Genomic DNA, 22,769 nt, shown 5'->3' with positions numbered 1-22,769 from the left:
ATATTCAGAATAAAGGTGGTTTTGAAGTAGTTTTGGAATGGACAATGTTGATCACCTTTTAAACATGGCTGGGGCTATTCACATAGATAACTTACACTTGTTAGTGTTTTTCTATGTAAGTTTAATCTTACACTGTTGTGTAACTTTACTACTTTTAGATATTCCGAGAATCAGAGTGTAAAGTTACTCAAACATGCAGACTTACACATCTTCACTTCCTTAAAAAGGAGGGGGCAAATTTATGAGTGTGAGTTACTACTGCCAAAAAGAAACAGTAGTCCAGCACCACACATGGCACCTACTGATTCTGAAACACCAACCCATATAAAATAATGGAGATAGGGACTTAAAATAAAACCCAATAGGAAATAAAGTTTAAATTAAAATATTTATTATAACTAAAATGAAAATAAATATAATTTAATATTAAAACTATACATATTTGTTATTTAATTATAAAGTATTTTAATAACCTTTTTGAAATTAAAAATGAATGTCACACTGCATTTTGTATAAAATATAACTTAATTATTTTAATATTTGTATGTTAAATATTACCATAAATTTTATTTATGTATTTATTTCAAATATAGATGAAAAGAGAAAATGCAGTGGCACTATTAGCTTACTTTGGATTAAAATCAATAATGATATATTAAATTGAATAAACATTATTTTTCTGAAGTTTGATTTGAAAATACTTTTCTACCTAAAGTAAAAAAAAATACAAAATTGATTTTGTATTAATAATTATTAAAAGTGATGTGTATAATTTATTCAAAATCATTTAATTATATTTTCTTATAATTCACCTTTAAATTATTACTTTAAATTCAAAAAGTTGCAAAAATATTTTATATTTAAATAAATGCTAAGATGGAATGACGTTGGTACGGAAGGCATGAATTGAGGATTCATAGAAAGAGTCACTTTGGCGCTGTCAAACTTCAGATAATGTGTTTTAATGAACAAAATACGTCTTGCCAATACTAGAGCTAGAAGGAACACTGTGATCCTTGAAAGCATTTGAAGGGAGACTATGGGCCTCATTATGAGTTTGGCGGACAAACTTCTAACAGGGAGGTTGGTGCCATGCTGACAACCTCACCGCCAGGCCCATTACCACTTTCCCGCTGGGCTGACGGTTAGTCCAGCGAGAAAGTGGTGGCAACATTGTCACCAGCTCGTAATCGAGCCGGGAGCAAAGCTGCCACCACAGGGTGCACCAGTACCCTGGCAATGCTCACTGTCTGCATAGCAGACAGTGAGCATTGCCAGAGTGCTGGGCAGGGGTACCCCTGCACTACCCATGCCAAGTGCATGGGCAGTGCAGGGCCCCCCCTGTGGCCCTATGCACCAGTTCTCCACCAACCTTTTCATGGCAGTGATTCTGCCATTTAAAGACTGGCCAAGAACCAGTTCATAATCAGCGGCATAGATGGCGGTACTCTTGCGGCCTGACCGCCAGGGTCTTAATGTGGCAGTCGGACAGCCACTGCAGCGGCGGTCCTAACCGACACCGTGAGGCTGCCGGTCTCATGACCGCCAGACTTGTAATGAGGCCATATATGTATAGATTCAAGTGTTTCTTTATTAAGAGCTCCTAGTACAGTGTTGAACTCCCAAGCTGATGAGTTTTTTGGCAGAGGGGAGTGTGAAACTGATCCATCACTAATTCTTTCTGTACTGTAGTGGAAAGTAGGGACATAACATTTGTAGTCTTGAAATAGCTTAGGATGCCGCCAGATGCACTCTAATAGGTGAACACTTTAAGCCTTCAGCAGCAGGATGCAGAAAGTGAGGCAGTATTTCACAAGATGCATTTTATGTGGGTCCTTGTGCTGAGAAGCTCAGATGCAGAAACACTTTCCATAATCGACTAAGGGCCCGATTTGGAGTTTGGCGGAATGGTTACTCCATCACAAATGTGACAGATATCCCATCCACCGTATTATGATTTTCATAGGCTATTACGGGATCGTAATACGGTGGACAGGATATCTGTCACGTTTGTGACGGAGTAACCCCCTCCGCCAAACTCTAAATCAGGCCCTACTTCTTTATAGGGGAAGTTGCTGAAGTTGCTTGAAGGATTTTTCAGCAGATTAGAGGATTGTTGAGGAGACTGCTCTAAGTCCAAAGCATGAAATGAGGAAATGAGGGATGCAGGCTGCCTAGATAGTCACAAATGCAGGGTCTTATCTTGACGGCTGTTGGATTATGCACTTTTGCACTTGCACTGATTGCAGCCTCCTATTTGTTGTCTTCTATGTTGTGATGAGGACTGGAATTGTGAACAGTAGTCAGGTCAGTATGGAAGAATATTTCCAGATGATCTCGGTTGGTAGGAATCTTTTTGACCATCAGAGCTAGCGTGCCAGATGCATGGTAATGAATATGTACAGTGAGGATTTTTTCTTTTATATATGTGTTTATATATGTTCCAGTGCTCAGTCTTCTTTTAGTGCCTATGCCAATGCATTAAGGCAGTTGAAGTAATCTTCATAGTTTTTCATAGTGGAAATGGAACTGCAATTTTTTATATTTTTGTACAATGTAAATGAGAACCGCAAGAGCGGTCATTTCTATCAGGTTCTTATGTTGACGCCAGATTTTTTGTCCACATTAACCCATAAACCCCTCACAATTTGACTTTTCAACATACAACTCTAAACCACATTCCAGATTGTGCAAATGTACCTTTCTGGAGTGCTTGCACTGGGAAAAGGGACAGGGTAAGTACCTTTGTGCTGCACATGCTACAGAGTATGAAAGCTTAAGTCTGGTAAACTCAACGCTAAAGTACTGGTGCTGGAGGTCAAACATCCAACTTCCAGCCCCGCATAGAAGGGAAATGCTAGACAGTTTTTTTAAAGGAAATATCCATGCTCCTGTAAATTGTATTTTAGAAAATGTTAATGTTATTGGCATACGATCAATGAATCAATGGATCTGCTACAGTGAATGCACAGTCCCCTCTTGAAACGTTTTTGTTAGTTTCAGATTTTTCTGGAAGGAATAGTCGGAGTAATCATTCTTCATGCACAACGAGAGTGAGTGGACTGCATTGAGAAGTCTTTCTTATACCTGCTCCAGTACATAGGGCCTCATTACGAGTCTGGCAGTCTATTGATTCGTGGATGGCGGTCAGACCACAGCCAGTGCGGAGGTCCGAGCACCACATCACATCCCTGGTGGTCTGCCTTCCAGGGAATCACCAGCTCCACCAGGATCGGAGATCCTGGCAGTCTGGAGGTGGCAGCAGACCTAATCTGCTAGGGCAGTGCTGCTGGGGATTACTACCCCTTTCTCCACCAGCGGTTTCATGGCGGTACCACCGCCATGAAAAGGATGGCGGAGAAGGGGTGCAGGGGGCCCCAGGGGGGGCCCTGCTCTTCCTATGCCGTTGGCATGGGCAGTGCAGGGCCCCCCCCTGGCCAGCACCCTCGCAATGTTCATTGTCTGCTTTGCAGACCCTGCCTGCTACAGCACTGACACCAGCTCGATTTAGAGCAGGAGACAATGCTGTAGGCTGCTTCCCGCTAGGCCAGCGGGCAGAAACTCAGGTTTCTGCCTACTGACCTAGCAGGAAACTCTTAATTTGGCCAGCGGAGAGGTAGCCTGTGTGGCAGCAACCTCCCCGTCCTCCTAACTCATAATGAGCCCCATAGTCTTTCTTTTAGCCTCGCAGATGGTAGATTTATTGTCTACACACTGTGGAGAGTTGATACCCAGCACTAGCACATAAGCGTGGAGTTTGCAGGACTTTAGTTTTATCGAATTTCATAATGTACGACACGTGTGGGACAAAGGTACGAGTAATTGGACAAGGTCATTTTATTCCTGTCCATTTTGGTCCACTGACTAAAGGCTATGTATGATGACCCAAAGACTCTGATTGGCTGGCCGCAAAACGCCATTCCAGGACCTTTTAGAAAAATAAAACAGATGTAATAAGCTTTTTTTTATGCAGATGTTACGTTTCTGCACTTTCACCCATAAAAATGCTTTTTCTGATGTATTTATCCCATTTTAAGAATCAGTAAAGTTTTTCCGATTCCTAAAATTGGATTGTGAATGGATACTGCTTTGTTATGTGAAAGGGGCGTATTGTAGGCACCTTCCAAATACCGAATTGGTATTCTATATATAATTTTTTTTTTACCAAAGTCCAATCACAAAACAGTTCCTCAAAGGAAAGGGTAACCCATTCACAAGGAAAGAGGCTTTTCAGAATAATAACCCCTTCCTCTAAGTGAATTCATTGTTTTTGTGGAGTTGGCTGTCATCCAACAGACCATTGCCAACTCTCAAACAAACAAAAATAAGCTTTTCTTTTAAAATGCAGACTTGTTTCTTTTAAGAAAAACTAGTTGCATTTTTAAAAAAAGTTTGCTTTATTTAAAAGCAGTCACAGACATGCCGGTCCACTGACGCCAGTGGCCACCATGCCTGTGACGTCTCCAATTGTAGTGAGTTAAAATTTGTGAGGTCAGATTGCAACCCAATATGATTCACATTTTTACCCTTGACCTAATAGTGCATAGGTTGGTTCGTAAAATTCTCTACTGGTCACAACTTGCGAACAGTATTTTGCAACCAGTTATTCATACATCTGGCCCTAGATGAGCTTTAAGCAGGCAGAAAGTGCTTTCTCCAATGCCCTTCTCAAGATGGGCACCCAAAATGATTCCCTGGGGTAAATGTTTTTTAAAGTGTTTTTATTTGTGGGTTTGCAAACTCAGGTTCAAAATCCCAAATTCAAAAACTCTTGCACTTGTGTGTAAGCAGAGTTCAAGGACCCAAACTAAAAAATATGAAGTCCTCAAACGGTTCTCAAACTTGTGTTTGACACCTGACATATCAAGGACCCAAATTTAGGGTAAAAATATACAAAAGGGATTGGATGAGAGAGTTATGCTTCCTGTCATGCACTTCTGTTTCACAGGCTTAACCCTCATGACTAGGTTTGTAAACTCTGTAACTTTTTAAGGTTTCCGATCCCAGTCCTACAGCCTGCAAATGACAAGGCCTTGTGAAAGCTAGGATTTTTGTCTGGCACCCATTACGCATAGACAAAAGCCATGCCCAATAGACGTTCACGCACACAGGGACTGGGCCTCCGTCCGGCCCCTAGTTTGCACTTCCAAAGACAATTTGCAACAAAGATTTACTGGAGGTTGTCTTCCTGCAGGATTTTAGTTCACTGTTTAGCTAGTCTCTGCAGCCAACCCCCGCTGTGTATAACCAAAGCCCTTGTGCAGTAGGGAATGGGTACATGGCAGGTGAACTTAGTATATCACAAAAAGAAAGTCAGGAATTCACCGAAAAAACAAAGTTAAAGTTTGGTTATGGTCCAGCAAACACAAATCCCCAAAAATCCCTGAAAATTCACCAGTTATGGTATGTAACACACAATGCAGAGCATAACTCACACGGCCTACCATGCTTAATACACCCCTTTCCTGAATAGATACTAAATAAGAAAGCTTGCCAACTAGAGCAAAACATGGGGACCGGTTTAAGTTATTTTGTCCATTGTGCAATGTACCACAATTGGCAAATTTCAGTGCATATCACAGCTGTCAATGTTGTTCCCCAGAATGATGTGCATGACAGTGTTCATCAAGCTGTGTTTCTCCTACAGATTAGATTCACATGTATTTAGCAGCGTAAATGGAACGGTACTACCTTCTCTATTAACTAAGTTTGTCCTTTGAAGAAGTGTATCTTGAAAAAATATTGCTTTTCTAGCAGATTCATATATTCAAAGTCCAGATGCTTGGACATTACATATACTGATTCATGCCCTGAGGAAGCCTGTGGTTGGGAGAAGTGGGCTGGCTGTGGTGTTGTCTAAACTGGAGAAGAATAAAAGAATGCAAAAGAAATTGCTGTGCACAAACGGTTCTGTCTGTACTTCCTTGTTCACTCTTTGTTTATGTTGCCTCTCTAATGGTAAAAAAACTTTCCTTAATGTTGGGCCATCTGATAGCTGGTCTATAAATTTGGGCAATATATGTTTTATAATTTGTGGTTACTACAGGTGGTGAGGTAAGGAATCCCAAGCTGCCAGTATTTGTGACAAAACAATTTCCATTGGTGGCAGAAATTCAGCTGGTGGATTCTTCTCCGTATTTAGAGTTTCCTTCAGAAATGTGAGATTTTTCTGTTTTTCTAAAGCTAAATAAGGCAATACCTCATTACATACCATGTGGACATGTGTCTATCATATAAGGTTATTTCGACTTATATAAATATCCTATCATTCTGACTCCACCAACATTTTTAAATATTTTATGTTATTTTTTTTATCAGTAAACTTTTTTAAATGCTACATATCCCTTATTACGTTGACTAGCTAAGTATATCAGTGGGTGTTTGTGACCTAGAGACTTCCATTTTACAAGCTTTCTCATGCTGCCTGATTTATTCTTTGGTGATCTTCATTGCTATTGCACTTACCTGTGTAGTCTCATGCAACTCTGTCTTGTGTTCGGTAGACAAGAGGAAAAGAAAGCAACTTCCCAGCTTGTGAAAGAAGCACGAGTGAAAGATGAACGTATCTTAGAACTACAAAGAAAATTGGAAGAAAAAACACAGGAGCGTAAAAAACAGGCAGAAATCTTAAAAATCACGCCACAGAGAAGTCCTGCAAACTCATGGAGATCAGGATCCACAAAAAGGGTGAGAAAATAAAATCAATTAATCAATCAATCATGAGATTTGTAGAGCTCTTATTGTCACCTGTTAAGATATCCAGGCACTAGCAGGGTCCAATTTATTAGCAGAATAGCCAGGACATCAGGGACGTTCGGAGCTCTGGAAGCGATGGGGAGGCCAGTAGATGAAAGAGTGGCTCATCCCATGTCTGCGCTGCTAGACAGGAGAAGGAGTGAACTCTGCATCTGCTAGGTCGGATGCAGGGCTGGCGGTTAGCAGAAGGAAAGCAGAGTGGAGGTGTCTGGTGGGCTGATGGAAGTTCAGCAGGTGGTTCAAGTAGGTGGGTCCGCAGTTCTTCAGGGCCTTGTATGCATGCGTCAGAAACTTTAACTGGCATCTTTTCTGTACGCGGAGCCAGTGGAGTTCCATGGGCTAGGGGGTGATGTGGGTTCATATAGGGAGATCCAGGACAGGTCTGGCTGCAATGTTCTGTATGGTCTGTAGTCATCGGAGGAGGTGATCTGCGATCCCTGCATAGAGAGTGTTGCTGTAGTCCAGTCGGCTGGAGATGAGGGCCTGGGTGATGGTGTAACTTAAGCTTTGGGGTAGCCATTTGAATGTCTTACAAAGCATGCAGAGGACAAAGAAGCAAGAGGAGGAAACAGAGTTGACCTGAGTCGTCATGGTTAGCTTGTTGCCCAGAATGATGGATAGGTTCCTAACATGGTCAGTGGGGGTAGGAGAAGGACCGAGTTTTGAGGACCATTAGGATGCTTCCCATGGGGAGCTTTTGTTTCCAAAGATCAGTACCTCTGTCTTGTCTGTGTTGAGCTTCAGGCAGTTGTCCTTCATCCACTTGGCAATGACTGTCATGCAGTTGTGGAAGTTGGTCTTGGTGTTGCTGGTGTTGCTGGTGAGAGGATGAGTTGTATGTTGTCAATGTAGGATATGATATTGAGTCAGTGGGTTTTGACAGTGCTGGCTAGAGGAGTCATTTAAGTGTTGAAGAGGGTGGGCTGAGGAAGTATCCTTCTGGGGTACTCCACAGATAATTTCCTTGTGTTTGGAGGTAAAGGCGAGAGAGTGGACTTTTTGCGTTCTTCCTGTGAGGAAAGAGAGAATCCATCTGAGAGCAGCTCCTTGGATGCCTATGTTGTGCAACCTTGTAATGGGTGTATGGTAGGAGACCGCATCAAATGTTGCTGAGAGATTCTTTTCTGAATAATAATATACATATTGTATCCAAGAATATTTTGGAAGTCAATGGCAGAAATCTAGTACTCAAAGTTAGTACAAACAGAAGTCCCAAATATTTAGGAGATACTTTTCAGAGAAGATAGCTAATGGTTAAATACCACCACCTCCCGAGATGTTGGCTTACATTTTAGCTTTTTCTTTTGTCAATTATACTTGTATCAGCCCTCTACCCCCTTCCCCCACCCAGCACAAATCACATATATGTTTTGCTTCATGCATGTTTTTGCACACTATTCACATACGAGTGGTAAGAAATAGGGAGGAATGTGTGTCTATTTTGGGCCCCTGGTCGCCCCATTTTTTTGAGTGGGTAGTTAGAAGTCTAGGGCCCTGATTACAAGTCTGGCAGTCCTAGGACCACTAGACTCGCTGTGTCTGTCGGACTGTCGCTTTTGCCCTAAGTCCCATGGCAAAAGCGCCACGGTCCGACCACCAGCACGCCACTGTTTCGCAGGCCGATGGCCTGGTGGTGCTGGCGGTCTTAATGCGCCAGGGCAGCGATGCAAGAACCGCTGTCCTGGTGATTACGACTTTCGTGTCCGCCAGCTTTTGCATGGTGGTAGAACTAATAAAATAAATTGTTAGAGCACATTACTTGTTCAAAATAAATGATTACTAAATAAATAATGTAAATATATAAATTTATTTTACAAATATTTATTTTTAAACAAAAAAATATAAATCCCTCCATTTTTATTTATAACCAATATTTAGTAAATTTACATACAAGTTCTGTTTAATTCGAGTAAATTATATTTTAGTATTTAATAAACACTTAAAAATGTAATATTTGTATAGGTTCAGTAGTAATTTTTAAACTAATAAAATATTCAACTATTGTGCATGTTTTTAAGACTGAAAATATCTATCTATATATATAATAATATATATATATATATGTCAAACATTTTCTTGTGGTCAAAGAAAAGGTCAAGACACTTCCAGCTAATTGTATAAAAGTTTACTGTCACACAAAGTGTTCCTCCCTGTGTGACGGTAAACTTTTATACAATTGGCTGGAAGTGTCCTGACCTTTTCTTTGACCACAAGAAAATGTTTGACATATTTCATGGAAATTCCCGAATCCATGGTCGGACCGCCACATTTATGAGCCTCAGTATTTTGTGATTTGTTGGGCAAAATATATATATATATATATAAAAATGAATTTAAAAATGGAAATGATGTAATTATTTTAACATTATTTCGTATGAGGTGTTACATTAAGTCCCTGACTCCATTGGAGTGTGATTCAGTACCTGGGAATGGCCTTGCGTGGTGCTGTGCTTGCTCTAAGGCTGGGTGGGAGTACATTTAGTACTATCTTGTCAGCTAAAGCGCAATAGCAACTTTAGAAATGCAGTTTCTGACGATGTGGGTGGATGTTTTTAACACCATGCCCCTCTCTAGACCACTTGCTAAAGCACTCCTTATCCCTCTCTTCAATTTAGTAGTAGATAGTCCATATTTTTCTTCAAATCATGGAGAAATGTAAACATTTCTCCTACATAACGCTTGTTTCAAGGAGGCGTTATTCTTGCCAGAAAGCCTGTTCTGACAATAGTTATAGATCTGGTTTTGCGTCAAAAAGCACGGGTGGCTGTGTGGAAATGCCAGAATACCTCCCAAGCAATTCCCCCTTGACTAAAAGAAAAACAAAGCGCTATTTGCGTTACTTGAAGGACAACTTTCGCATGCAAAAAAGTTTTGCCTTGGATTGTGAATACTTTATCAACATTGTGTGTCTTTTTTCGTGACTTTGCGGTGGTGTCAAGTATTGATACATTTGCTACAAAATGTTTAAATGTCCCTTGAGCTAGATAAGCATGGATTAATTAATTTAGTAGTCATATGATCATCTTTGATTGTCTAAGGTATGGGTTTTAAACCATAAAAGTATGTGCTATGCTTTGCCAGATTAGTTACGTGCACATAGAGGGCCTCATTGAGTCCGGTTGAAGCACCGCCAACAGGCTGGCGGTGCTTCATTTAGTATTCAGACCGCGGCTTTGAAGCTGCGGTCGCCCAGCCGGGTCCGGCAGTTTCCGCCGGATTTCCCCCAGCTGGGGGAATCCTCCATGGCGGCGCTGCTTGTAGCGCCGCCATGGGGATTCTGACCCCCTTCCCACCAGCCTGTTTCTGGCGGTTTTCACCGCCAGAACCAGGATGGCGGGAATGGGTGTCATGGGGCCCCCTAACAGGGCCTCATACAGATTTTCACTGTCTGCTTAGCAGACAGTGAAAATCGCGACGGGTGCAACTGCACCCGTCGCACCCCTGCAACTCCGCCGGCTCCATTCAGAGCCGGCTTCCTTGTTGCAGGGCCTTTCCCGCTGGGCCGGCGGGCGCTCTTTTGGCGGTCGCCCGCCGGCCCAGCGGGAAAGCCAGAATGGCATCCGCGGTCTTCTGACCGCGGAGCGGCCATTTAGCGGTTCCCGCCAGGCGGGCGGCTCCCACCGCCCGCCAGGGTCAGAATGACCCTCATAATCCTTAAATCAACTTCTAAGTTGAAGGATACATTATGAGTTATTTGTTTATAGTGTCCAGCCGTGCCTGTCTGATGGAGGTATGTTTTTCACTCCTGCAGAACCACACTCAAGAGAGCCACTGGAGTGAGCTGGAAGGACACAGAGAACGACAGGCTCAGCTCCTTGAGCACGGCATATTGTCAAATGAAGTCGCTCAAAAAATGGTTACATATCGGGCTACAAGAGATGCATCTTCTGCAACGTGCATTTCATGAGCTTAGACATCCAGAAAAATACTTTTATTCTGGTCCTCACACACTGTGACTATTTCATCAACCTCTGTTGCGTTAAGATCTTTTATTTGAATCATTGGTCTGAGTATGTCTAGTAGGCGACTTACCACTGCAGTACATCATAAGTATATCATGGAATGAAATGTCAATTTCTGCCTCCTAATAAAGTGATTAAGTGAACATTGTATTTCTTTATTAGTTATTTAGGTCAGAAGCTACTCAATAAAGTTATTATTTTGCCACTGTCTTCAGTTTCTGTAATCAAAGGGTTCTCCGCTTATAGTTGATAAATATTTAGTGTATTGTGCCTAAAGAAGAATAATCGATACCTACTCTGCACACCAATGAGGTGTTAAGTAAGTTGCCTGTCTCCTTGTTTCTGGTCTTTCCTAGGAGAAATGAGTACAATATTCGGTTCATGCTCATCAAATGTTTGCCAATTTGGAAAGACATATCTGAGAACAGTAACATTCTCAGAGGACACACTCTCCATGTTATTAGTGTAATTTAAAGTATTTTGGGACAGATGTGCAAAAGACAGTTCTAAATTTGCAACCATTAAACAAATTTATGAACCAACCTATTTACTAATAGATCAGTTTGTAAAATTCCAAATTGTAGTAGGTCATAGTTTGACCTACCTCATGAACATATTATTGAGGTAGAACATAAATTGCAACTCACTGTGGTTGGAGGTGGTATGGTGGCCTGCTTTTTCTCATTGCATCAAACGCGTTTCTGCTTCAGAGGAGAAGGAGACAAAGGGGGTCATTAAGTGTTTGGCAGGCGGCAGAGGCCGCCCGGCAAACTCTTCCCGCCATCAGACCGCATGCGCAGCCTGAATCTTGCTGGCCCTTACAGGACTTCACAGCAAGGCCGGCGGGCAGAGACCGTGTTTGTGCATAGCTGTGAAGGGGTCCCCTTCCACAACCGCTCCTTTCCTGGGGGTCCGGTCCACAGTCTTTGTCCTCCGTGCAGCCCGAGGAAGGGGGGAAACAACTGAAAGAAAAAGCCAATGCTCCATCAATAAACAGGTAGCCCAGATGAGAAAAGTCCGGAACACAAAAAAAAGATTTAAACTTGCAGGACATGCCAGGGTGGAACCCAAGTCCTACAAAGCGGAAATGAGATGCAGGAAGGATTGTCATTGGGAGGCGTGTTTTAGGAGAACACTGTGCAGACAGCTGGACGCCAGAGGAGCCAACAGGGACAGGTACGCTGCAACCCAACCCAAAGCAGACTAGGAACGAGGGGGAAGTAGGAACCAGTGTTGCCCCCCCGGGAGAAGAGAAAGAGAGCAAGACAAATGAAACAGAAGCCCCCAACACCTGGCACGAGGAGTGGTGGTCGCCACCCATGGAAGCCCCAGAGCTTGTGCGAAAACTGGTTCCAAAACACTGACTTTAATATGTTAAAACATGTAATTGCCATTATTTTCCTACCCCCAGAAATATCAGTACTCCCAGTAATGGTAATTCCAGAGCAGGAAAGTAAAGAGATCGTTTTGGGACACTTGTAATTGAGACCTAAATGGCAATTGTGCTTTTCAAGGCAATAAGCACAAAAACACATCTATGTTTCTTCTATGCACAGTAATGAAGTATGGGTATTGATGTACCACTGCAAACATGAGCACTAGATGTCATGAAACTCACTATAATACATCCACAAAAAATTCTAAAGCATAAACATAGGGGTAACACAAGTACTAGTGCATCTTACTAATAAAGCTGTCTGGTGACTATCAGTAGCATTCCTGTGTCCATTGCTTAATTTGAGCCTGTGGCTTCAGGTGGGGCTTCTGGGCACTTATCTTTCCTCAATAGGCTTTGACCCAGAGCAAGAGAGAAAGACACAAGAGAGGCATAGAACGAGGAAGAGAAAGACAGAAAAAACTGTGACAAAGGAAGAAAGCAGGGATTGAAATGATCTAGTAAGAGTATGATAAAGAGACAGGAAAAGGTTGGTGGTGGATTGAAGAGGCGCGATGTGGAATCAAGAAAACACAGCCTTTGTATTCTGCACTTTGATCTTCGATAGCCCCGTCCACAAGCTTCTTAGCAAAACATTGGGCCCCATTACTTATTCTTTAACTAATTAAGTACTGGCTGAGTTGTAGCCAGTATCATGCTGTTACCTTTATGTTGAGCTATCTTCACATTCACTGTGACCTATGAGATTAAATAAAACTAGAACTTGAGGGTACCTTTTTTAAATAATAGTTGAATTTCTTTTTAGGTCCAAAACAACAAGTCAATCTGGAGAGTGCAAACATAGACCATTAGTTAGGTAAAAAGCTCGCCCAAATCAATGTGGTTGGTAGAAATGAGAATATGGATCTGCTTTATATATGCAGTACGTTACAAGCATATTGGAAGTCACCAAGGAGCTCCATCACCATGTAGAGGAACTGTTGGGAGGACCTCTTGGACCCGTTTTGGTTCCCCTGTTTTAGTTTCATCTAACTTCATTTTACATTTCACATTTTATTCGTTTTAGTAAGGCTGCTTTTAGCAATTACTTTTTACACTTTTTATCAGCTATGCTTTATTCTAGGAAATATAGAGAACACACTGACACACTGCTTGTTTAGTTAGCCTTTGCGCGACACATAAGCAGTACTTTCTGTCCAAGGCCAAGAACACTGTACACAATATGCTAGTTTGTGTTCCCCATTCAAGTGACAGCTTCTAACATCTACACACATTACATAAGGCATGTGCTTCAAATACATTATGATTTTAATATATAAGTGATGTACTGACTGGGGAGAAGCAGAGGGCATTCCAGCCAATACTGCCCTGGGGCGAATGCTGCTTGACATACTGTTCAGCTGGTGCTAATGTACCAACCCCAAAAGGATTGCCATATCTACCACAGGACGACTCCTGACACTATTCTCAGGTATGGGGCTGGGGCTAATTCCTTAGATTGGTAGAGGCAGAAGGGTACACCTGCTATGCTCTTGAGTATAGTTTTATGGTTAGGTGGGAACTTTTAAAACTTATATAGCATCTAGAACCACATTCACCATAGTTAGGTTGCTCATCTTCTTTACCATGTTTATAATGCTGACTACTTTGCTATGTTTCATCTGTCTAATTATTGCGATTGTTTAAAAAAATGTATTGAAAGCTTATCTTGGATCTCTTTGTATCTCGCCTGGGCATACATGAATAATATAACAAAAGGGTAAGATCTGTTTCAACAACTTCCCTGGGGAGTCAGAGTGTCATGTTCAGGTTGCCACACCAACTTCCACCCCGGTTTGTTAGGGGTTCAGGTGAAGCACTGTGAGCTAGCCAGGAATTGGGCTAACAGTTTCAGGTGGTGTGGACGGACTCAGATGTCTGCCTACAAGCTACGGAAGGTGGAAATAGTGAGACCTAACAAACTTACTCAAGAATTCTGGAATCTTACCTCCTTCACAAGAGGTGCCCCCCTAGAAACGTTAGGACTCAAAATGTTTCCGTTGTCTTGAATACACTTTGAGATTATTTTCTCTCAAATAGATCTGAATGGAAACAGACACTTCTGCAGGGCTAGATGTCGGAGAGAGGTTTCTGATAACTGGGGGAACCTAAAAGCGATGGATAAGTAGGAGATATCAATGGATGTTGAACTGTGAACGGCTGATTAAGTGGCAATCATGGTGTGCGATACCAGGTGGGAGTGATTCATAGAATCACTACATGGTAGTCTCTGACCTTTTGAAGACCTCTGCTTAGAATAGGAACAGGGGAACGCATATGCAAGCACCATGTGCTATTGCATCTACTCCTATACTTGTGGAGATGGAAGGAGAGGGCAGAAATTGGGTAGGAGAAAGTTCTGAGGTGAGGGAAAGAGATTTATCAATGGTTTGCCAAACTTGTCTTGGATATCTAGAAACAGACAGGGACACAGACATAGAGACATTGATGAGACACAAATTTGACAGAACCTGTCTGCTCCAGTTCTTCACCCCTAGAAGATAGATCACTGACAGAGATCGGAAACTGATAACTGTCTAAGTGCCTATCAATTCAACTAGACTAACTAATCTCGGAACCCCTGGAACTGCCTAGATGGCAAATATGAATAAATGAACTGATTGTCTATCTGGAGCCACAAGGCCTTGTTCTGAATCAGATAGGCAAGTGACAGAAAAGCCTTGTAAGTGACTGCCAACTCCTTCCAGTTGGAGTTTCCCCTTTCCTCTTTTTTCCATTGACCCTGAACTATGAGGGCTTTCAGAGTGGCTCCCGCCACTTGCCACTGACATCTGTAATTAGAACTAGAGCCTAAGGAGCAACCAGAGAAATTCCCCTAGTTAGATTGGCTTGACCTGACCATCATTGCAGCTTTTCTGATATCTCCAAGAAATTGAAACCATCAATTCTTAGTTTTCAGACATTGGATTCAAAAGTGTGAGTAGATGGTTCACCGTGGAGTACAGATGTAGATGAGCCCAGGGAACTAACAACAGGGAATCAGCCAAGTCACCTTAAATTCTCAGCCACTCTCTGGCAGGAGCTTTGGAGCACTGTGCAAGGGCTTTTTAGAAAGGTCACTAGTTTCACTTACCTCTAAGGGGAAGACACACAGCACCTAAATCTCTCCTGAAAAGAGCCCCTCTGTACTGTTGTTCTGAACTGGTAACAGATTAGACTGCTTCTTGATAAGAATGCATCCATGCCGCTTCAGGACTTTGTATAGCAGATTAACAACTTCTGCACCCTTTGAAAAATAAGAAGCACAGATTAACCAGTCACCCAGAGATGGGTAAACTAATAACCCCTGAGAGGGAAGGTTACCCAATAGAGCGGCCAGCACTTTGGTAAAAGCTCTTTGAGCTGAAATTAGAGGTGGCCTCCCACCATACAGACCCAACGAAATCTTTGAGATTGTGGGTGCATAGGAATCTGATAGTAAGTATCCAACAGGTCTAAAGAAGCTAGTGACGTTCCTGGAGAAAGAAAAAGAGGAATGTTCTGCAATGTGATCATCATGTACCATAGATAGGAAAGAAAGAGTTTATTCTTTTAACTCGAAAATTGGATGAAAGTCTCCGAAAGGATTTTTTGATAAACACATTTTTATTGTTTTGAGAAGAAAAAGAAAAGTAAAAGAGCAGGCAGAGCAGAGAACATTTACAGTACAGTGTAGCAATGCAGTAAATTCCAACAACGACCCCCCATAGACAGCAATATTGGGACGGTAGTCTGAGCCAGAGGGTGGACCACAGTTTAGATTCCTTTACAACGTCATAGTCCTTTTCTCACCCCATTCTATGGCATCATGTCCACCAATCTTCCCCATATTTTCTCAAATTTCCGGGGGCATCCTCTGGATTCATATACCACTTTCTCTTGGTTTGCGCACCAGTCAACTCCCTTTCTCCATTTTCAGAGTGATGGGCCTTCGGGGGAGTTCCAGGCCGTGGCTATATCTCTTTTGGCGATCAACATGGCTGTGGCAACCAGGGCTCGTTGCGCCCGTGATCCTCCCATCTCTTCCATCACCAGGACCAATTTTGCAGATTTCTGTACCTCTTTTCCCAGGACCTTCCCCAAGTCTTGGAGCACTTTGTCCCAGTAGGACTGTATCACTTGACAGGACTAAACCATATGGAAAAAATCAGCAGGCCTGCTCGAGCATCGTGGGCACTGGGCAAAGGGGCGGAGGCCTGCTCGTTGTAGTCTGGCTGGTGTCAGGTATGCGCCATGTAGATAGTAGAATTGCACTGTATGGAGCCTAGCCGACACCGCTAATACCCGGGCACCATCATAGCTTCCCTCCATTCCGTTTCCTCCAGGGCCCCCTCCCATAACTCCCACGTGGTTCTAACAGGTCCTAGGTCCCCGGGAGTGTTGTTAATTAGCATTTTATAGATTTGGGAGACACCTTTCCCCGCAGGATTCCCATGAGTAGTTTGGGTGGATTAAATTCTGGCAAGGGGCCTGCAGCTGGTAAGTGGACCCTCAGGGCATGTCTAAGCTGGAGATATCTGAAGAACTGTGTTTGGGCAAGTTGGAAGTCCACCTGTAGGTCTTGAAATTATTTCATAGCTTCTCTTGTCCACACATCCCCTACCCAATAAGTCCCATTCTGCGAATCCCTCCAGTGGTGCAGTCGCGCTTAACCATTTCTCTCTCCACAGTGGGGCCTGGCGGGTAATAACGGTGTTCCAGCGGGTGTGTCTTAATGCAGCACGCCACGCCAAAAAGACCGCCCTGGTTACTTCTCCCATGTCTCGGGGGAGGGGCTTTCCATTCATCACATCTAGGAGGTGTGGGAATCCCAAGAACTCCAACTCCACCTGATAGGCCGGGTCTCCCCATCCCCTGTTAAACCAATCGTGAGCCAGGAACCTTATGAAGTATTATCCCTGGTAAACCCTGTTCCTCTAGCCGTGGCATCACTGCTCCTTTGTGTAGTAAATTTTGAATGCCCTTGATCAGGCCTTGCTGATGCAGGGAACAGTGAGGAGAAGGACTAAGGACAAAACAGTCTTCTGAAGTTTCCTAAAATTCGATTTGATAATGTGCAGCACCCAAGGGTCCATTGCTCTAGTTTACCAAACTGCAAAAAAGTTCAATAGCCTACCTCCTACTTACTCTGCAGAGTCCTAATGTTATTCCTAGAGGAGCATAGGTAAAGATAATGGTATGGAGTCAGGATTTGTCAGAGTAGGGTCCTTCCTGGCCACGACCCCTGCCTCGAAAGAGCTGACCAGTCCTTTTTTATGTTGTTAAGGGTGGGACAAAAGAATAATGAAAAGCAAATCTTCTATCTTTAAAGGTAGGACGAATCAGTGGCCACAACTTTTGATTCTCAACAGACTTCTTTACCAGATCTTCCAGCTGAGATGTAAAGGGTTTTAACTCTTTAAAAAGAAAATGACTTAATAATGCCTTTTGAGAATCTTCCCCCCTTAAGGCAGATATGCCTTCTTGCTGCTATTGCAGATCATAATACGAAGGCAGCTGCGTAAAGACTGTCGAAGACAAAAAACTTGACCTATAGCTTCATAATAGACAGATGAGAGCACAGTCTATTGCCTACTGAGATTCTTCAGGGACAGCCTGACTAGGAACTGAATTGTAAAAGTAGCATATATGCCTGCTATGAAAACCAAAATGGAATGTAGTAAACAATCTTTGTATGATGCATTCCATCTTCTTGTCAATTGTGTCAGATGAAATTGTGTCTTCTAATATGATAGTCTCCTGGGAAAAGATTCCAGACATTAGCACATCCACTGTAGCTGGGCCTTCTTCCTGAAACTATACAGGTATAACCTCTGAGCAAACCTTTGATGAAGGGAGGGTTTTTCCACATCTGCTCTTCTTGTATACAGAACCATTTTTATTGCCCTATGTACAAGTAAATACTCCTTGTCCTTTATTCCATTGCTGCATTAAGAAAACATCTTCCTCTTCTTGAGCTGAAGGAACAGGAAAGTCTACATTACTATGAAGATAGAGGGTTACTTCTGTCAGATCAGTCCCCTGAACATCTCTCCCTCTGTCTTCTACCTCTTCTCTGCAGGTGTAAATGTCCTGATTAGAGAGAGAGTCCAGCACAGTCTTCTTTGGAGGAGGACAGTCTCTGGCCAGAAAAGTAGCTTTACTTCATTGTTTATTATGCCCTGCAATATCTCCATGGGAGGCAGTTTTTGCTGAACCTCCTCAGCATAATGAAGGGTTTCCTCACCAGAGGAAGTGGATTCCCCTTTCTGGAGTGTTTTGTAGGCTCCGTGGCATCCTCGCTGCTTCTCAACATTACCCAGGAGCAGAAAGTGTAGTGGATCCTATTTAGTTTTAATGGGAATCTGGAGTTTAGCTTAGCATTCTGGTTTGCAGGCCTATGCCCCCGTCACCTAGTGACTTTTAACCTACTTAGCTTGCTCTCTTTTAGAACATTTATTTAATTATTTCTCCCGAGATGGCTGCCATGTTTATAGTTAGGAAGATGTTTTAGTTTCATGTTATCAGTGCCACTCTGTAAAGGCGTCACTGTTAGCGTAAAAAATAAATGAGATACGTAGGTATTTACATCATGTACTTTCCCACTTTTGTGGGACAGTAACATAATGTACCTTTTCAGGGAATTGTTTATATAATTGCCACCCCAAGCATGCCTTCTTATCTATTATTTGGGAACATACCTGCGTCCTACAAGATCTGTATAAATACATCTCACTCAGACAAGATAATCAGAGGGATTCCTACCAGATGCCATCAACGCTATCTATGCTACACGTCGCCTTGATGCTGACCCAGTCTTCGTGTCCTCATGGACTCTGATCTAGAGACCTCATTCCAAGGTAACGAGGGTTGGGGGGGCTCTTCTCATGGACATGGTACTGGCATATTAGACTTAACACACCTAGCTCTCTTTAGGTTAGAGATTAGGTTCATCTATTCCATATTACATGTTATTGCAAGATGGTGGGGGTCTTTGTATTCATGACTCATTTTTACCATTTTGTGTCTTGCATTCTTTATTATCCTATTCATTGCAGGCCATGCAATTTATCGTAGATTGCAGTCTTGTTAATAAAACCTATTGAAAACTTTACTGCATCTCCTTCATTGCCGGTGTGTGACTGACAAGTTGCTTATGTGAGAAAAGGATCATTTCCATTTAACCACAACCTCCCTGAGATGTCGCACTCTTGAGTCCATGCGTAAAGGCTGCCAAAAATCACCTTTCACTGTTTGGGTTTTTGGTGAGGTACGTCTTGTGAGCCGGAAGGGTTGGGCCAACAGTTGCAACTTGTTGTAGACTTGGCCTAGTCACCTACAAACAAAAGTGCTGCCATCCCTAAACCAGCAGTCTTTACTAGAGCAAGAGTCAAACTATGACAGGAGCTATTCCTGCTTGCCTGTTTCCTAGGTGATAAAATAATGCTATAGTCAAGGTTTCTCATAATGGCAAAAACAATGAATTTTATAAGCAGGCTTAACAGCGGTAAGACGTAAAAACATTTTTACGGCCTGGGAAAAAATTCCTAATGATTAGTCTATTAGAGGAGCTCTGGGAGTCAAAGTGTCCCAGGACCACCACCATTACAGACACTTCCATATTAATGCTTAAGAAGGCTTTTTATTAAAACAATATAAAATCATTTCTCTTCGGCCCCCTGATCGCTTAACAGAGTTGAGAGCAGAAAATAGTTACCTCTCTTTGGAGGCCTCGCATCAGAAACTGGACACAACATAACTCAAATGCCAATAGTGCATAAAAATGGGGAACAGCAGAGAAAGACCAGTAGGGGGGGCCTTTCAGTTTCCTTTATCATTAAATTAATATTCAATTATATTACAAATTACTATAAAAGTGAAAATGTAACCACATCATAGGTGATTGTAAACTGTCTTTTTTACACAGAAAAAACAGGAAGAGGTTCGGGTTCATCCCATTTTCATGAAAAAGGAAATGCAGCTGTTATAGCACATAAGCTGTATTGAAAGGGGGTTTGGGATATTTTTATGTTTATTCACTATAGGTGAAATCTGTGCCATTGTTGAGGCAGAGCTCATTGTGTAAGGACTTCGACGGGGAAGACGGACGAGGAGGTAATGAGTTTTGTCACCTTAGTGAGTAATGAGAGTATTAACTGAACATTAATACATCATTTAATTTGTTGTTAGAAATGATGATGCGTTACAGTGGCTCCAGTAAGAAAGGCACGGCAGCACTAACTTAAGAGGCAGTTTACTGCCAAATGTACCCCGAGGCACTGATAGCTCCGGGCTGCCATGCTCAGGTGCAATATTGATTGTGAAATGAATGATACATGGTCTGTGCCACACTTTTAACGAAGTAACATAAAGGGAGATGCACTCTGGATTACATCTATGTCTCCCTGTTTCATTTAAGGAGACGTGAAGTCTGGTTGGCTTCTGATCGATTAACCTTAAAAACCGGTGTGCAGTGTAGGGCATGAGGCCATTAGAGAACAGAACAAATGATATATAATGCAGGCCCCTGAGGGTTGGGTTTATGCAAGATTCTTAGAATAGCCACATGGGATACATTTACATACAATGAACCCAAGTGGCACTCATTTACTTATCCAATAATGATCTTGCATATCTGGCATGGATCTGTTCCTCCTGGACCAATACTGGACACCACTCCTGCTAACCTCTTTGCCACTGCCTACAGAATGCAGACATTTAAGAAACACAAAATGTGTCCTCACTTGTCTCAGAATAGTTCAAATATATACATGACAGTTTCCAAGCCCTCCACTTCGGCAAATTAAAGCGCCTGTAAGCGCTAAAACACTTTTTTTGATAATGTACTAAAGCCATTTAGTGATTATGAAACGTTTTTCCAAATCACTGAATAGGTTTAGAAAATGATACAGAATCACTATTTAGAAGAGTGCCACATTCTTTCCAAATACCAGTTCAGGGTCATATGTGTCAACGATCTGCAAGTGGAATTCTGTTCACCCCATTATTGAAAAGTTACTCCCAAGTTGGAGTGGTAACACATTTGCAAAAGAAAAGTGATCTCTTAGTTTCAGGGTGAATAGCTAGGGATCCAGGGGTCTACTGCCAATTCTCATTGAAACTTTTTAACAAGACAACACATTTTTTCAAGCAGTTTTGTTTACTTTAAGAGCTATTTTTTTAAGTTTCTTTATTAAAAAACAATCGCAGACATGGTGGCCTGCTGACCCTTGCGGGCCACCACACCTGTGATTGTGGCCAATTGGACGGAGTCTCAATTTGCGACCTGCCTAATGAGTATTAATTATAAATTGCAACACACTAAGGGCCACTTGTACGAAATACAGGTTTTGCGACTCACAATTTGCGAGTCGCAAAACCTTATGTACAACAGTGTGAATGACACTGTTTGCAATTCGCAACGGGGTCACAAATGACCTACCTCCTCATGAATATTCATGAGGTAGGTTGCAATTTGCGACCCCATTGGGAATGGCCACCCTCACAGGGATGGTGACCTGCTGGAGACAGCAGACCACCATGTCTGTGACTGCTTTTTAAATAAAGCATTTTTTTTTTTTTTAATGCAGCCCGTTTTCCTTAAAGGAAAACGAGATGCATTTCAAAAACAAAAAATTAAAAGTTTTCTTTTCATTTGTTCAGTGCAGGCAGTGGTCCGTAGGACCCCTTCCCGTTTGCAAATGGGTTAGCACCAGTTTGAAACTGGTGCTAACTGTGATTGTTTTGCGACTGTATTCGCAGTCACAAAACAATCATACATGGGACTGCGACTCGCAATTAGGAAAGGAAACACCCCTTCCTAATTGAAACTCGAAAACCCTTTTTTGCGATTCGGTAAATAGATTACTGAATCGCAAATATGGGTCAGTACATCTCAAATTGCATTTTTCACGTCGCAAATGGCTCAATTCGCCGTTTGCAACATGCAAAATGCTTCGTACATGTGGCCCTAAGATGTTTTATTTTGCAAACTAACGTTTAGTACATAGGTCGTTTGCAAAATCAGATCTGGCTTCTGAAGGGCACCATAGAAACCGGGAAGAGTCCATAGAAGCAGACGCTGCAGTGTCATAGCCCAGGGTTTCTGCAACCCAGGCACTCCCAGAACTCTTTCTGAAAAAAAAAAAAAAAAAAACTACTCTGTAGGCTTGAAGTAACACTAACATACGTAAATCATACAAACACCACATTAGAAACAGTGCCTTGGATATGGCAATAAGCCTTAAACTTGTATTAACCTCATTTTATAAAATTTGAACGCATGGCAGACAAAAGTTCACTAGCCCCTGAATAATTTATTCATTTGGTTCTCTTTTCATATAGTGCGTCACAACCACAATTCATAAAGAATAACACTGAAGATCACAGATCTATTGAGCTGTGACCCGAGTACAGCATCCATTTGGAATGAAGATGTCCTAAAATGGATGCTGTACCCGATGAGAAGGCAAAACTGCCTGAAGGGTAGGGAAGGCAATCTAACAAAAAGGCATAGAGGTATTTATTTTGATGTTGCTTGTTAGAAAACAGGCCAAGGTGCCAAAGTGGGCCATGTTTGCAAATCAGGGCAGTTTTAAACTTGTAAAGACATGCTACATATATGTTTTGCAAGGTAT

At 42.2% G+C, this 22,769-nt stretch overlaps 1 protein-coding gene across 2 annotated transcripts in view; it reads left to right on the top strand.

Moving 5' to 3' along the window:
• Positions 1-10,928, top strand: part of CFAP99 (cilia and flagella associated protein 99) — a 199,707-nt gene extending 188,779 nt beyond the window's left edge. For both annotated transcript variants that reach the window (XM_069203675.1, XM_069203667.1), the window contains exons 15-16: positions 6,504-6,687; positions 10,508-10,928. In XM_069203675.1, coding sequence (XP_069059776.1) covers positions 6,504-6,687; positions 10,508-10,663 — 340 coding nt within the window. In that variant the 3' untranslated portion in view covers positions 10,664-10,928. The remainder of the gene's footprint in view (positions 1-6,503; positions 6,688-10,507) is intronic.
• Positions 10,929-22,769: the final 11,841 nt, after the last annotated feature.

Source organism: Pleurodeles waltl, chromosome 1_2 (assembly GCF_031143425.1).
Source record: "Pleurodeles waltl isolate 20211129_DDA chromosome 1_2, aPleWal1.hap1.20221129, whole genome shotgun sequence".
Lineage (NCBI taxonomy): Eukaryota > Metazoa > Chordata > Amphibia > Caudata > Salamandridae > Pleurodeles > Pleurodeles waltl.
Note: the sequence above shows the minus strand (reverse complement) of the source record. Positions and strands in the feature narration are given on the sequence as shown.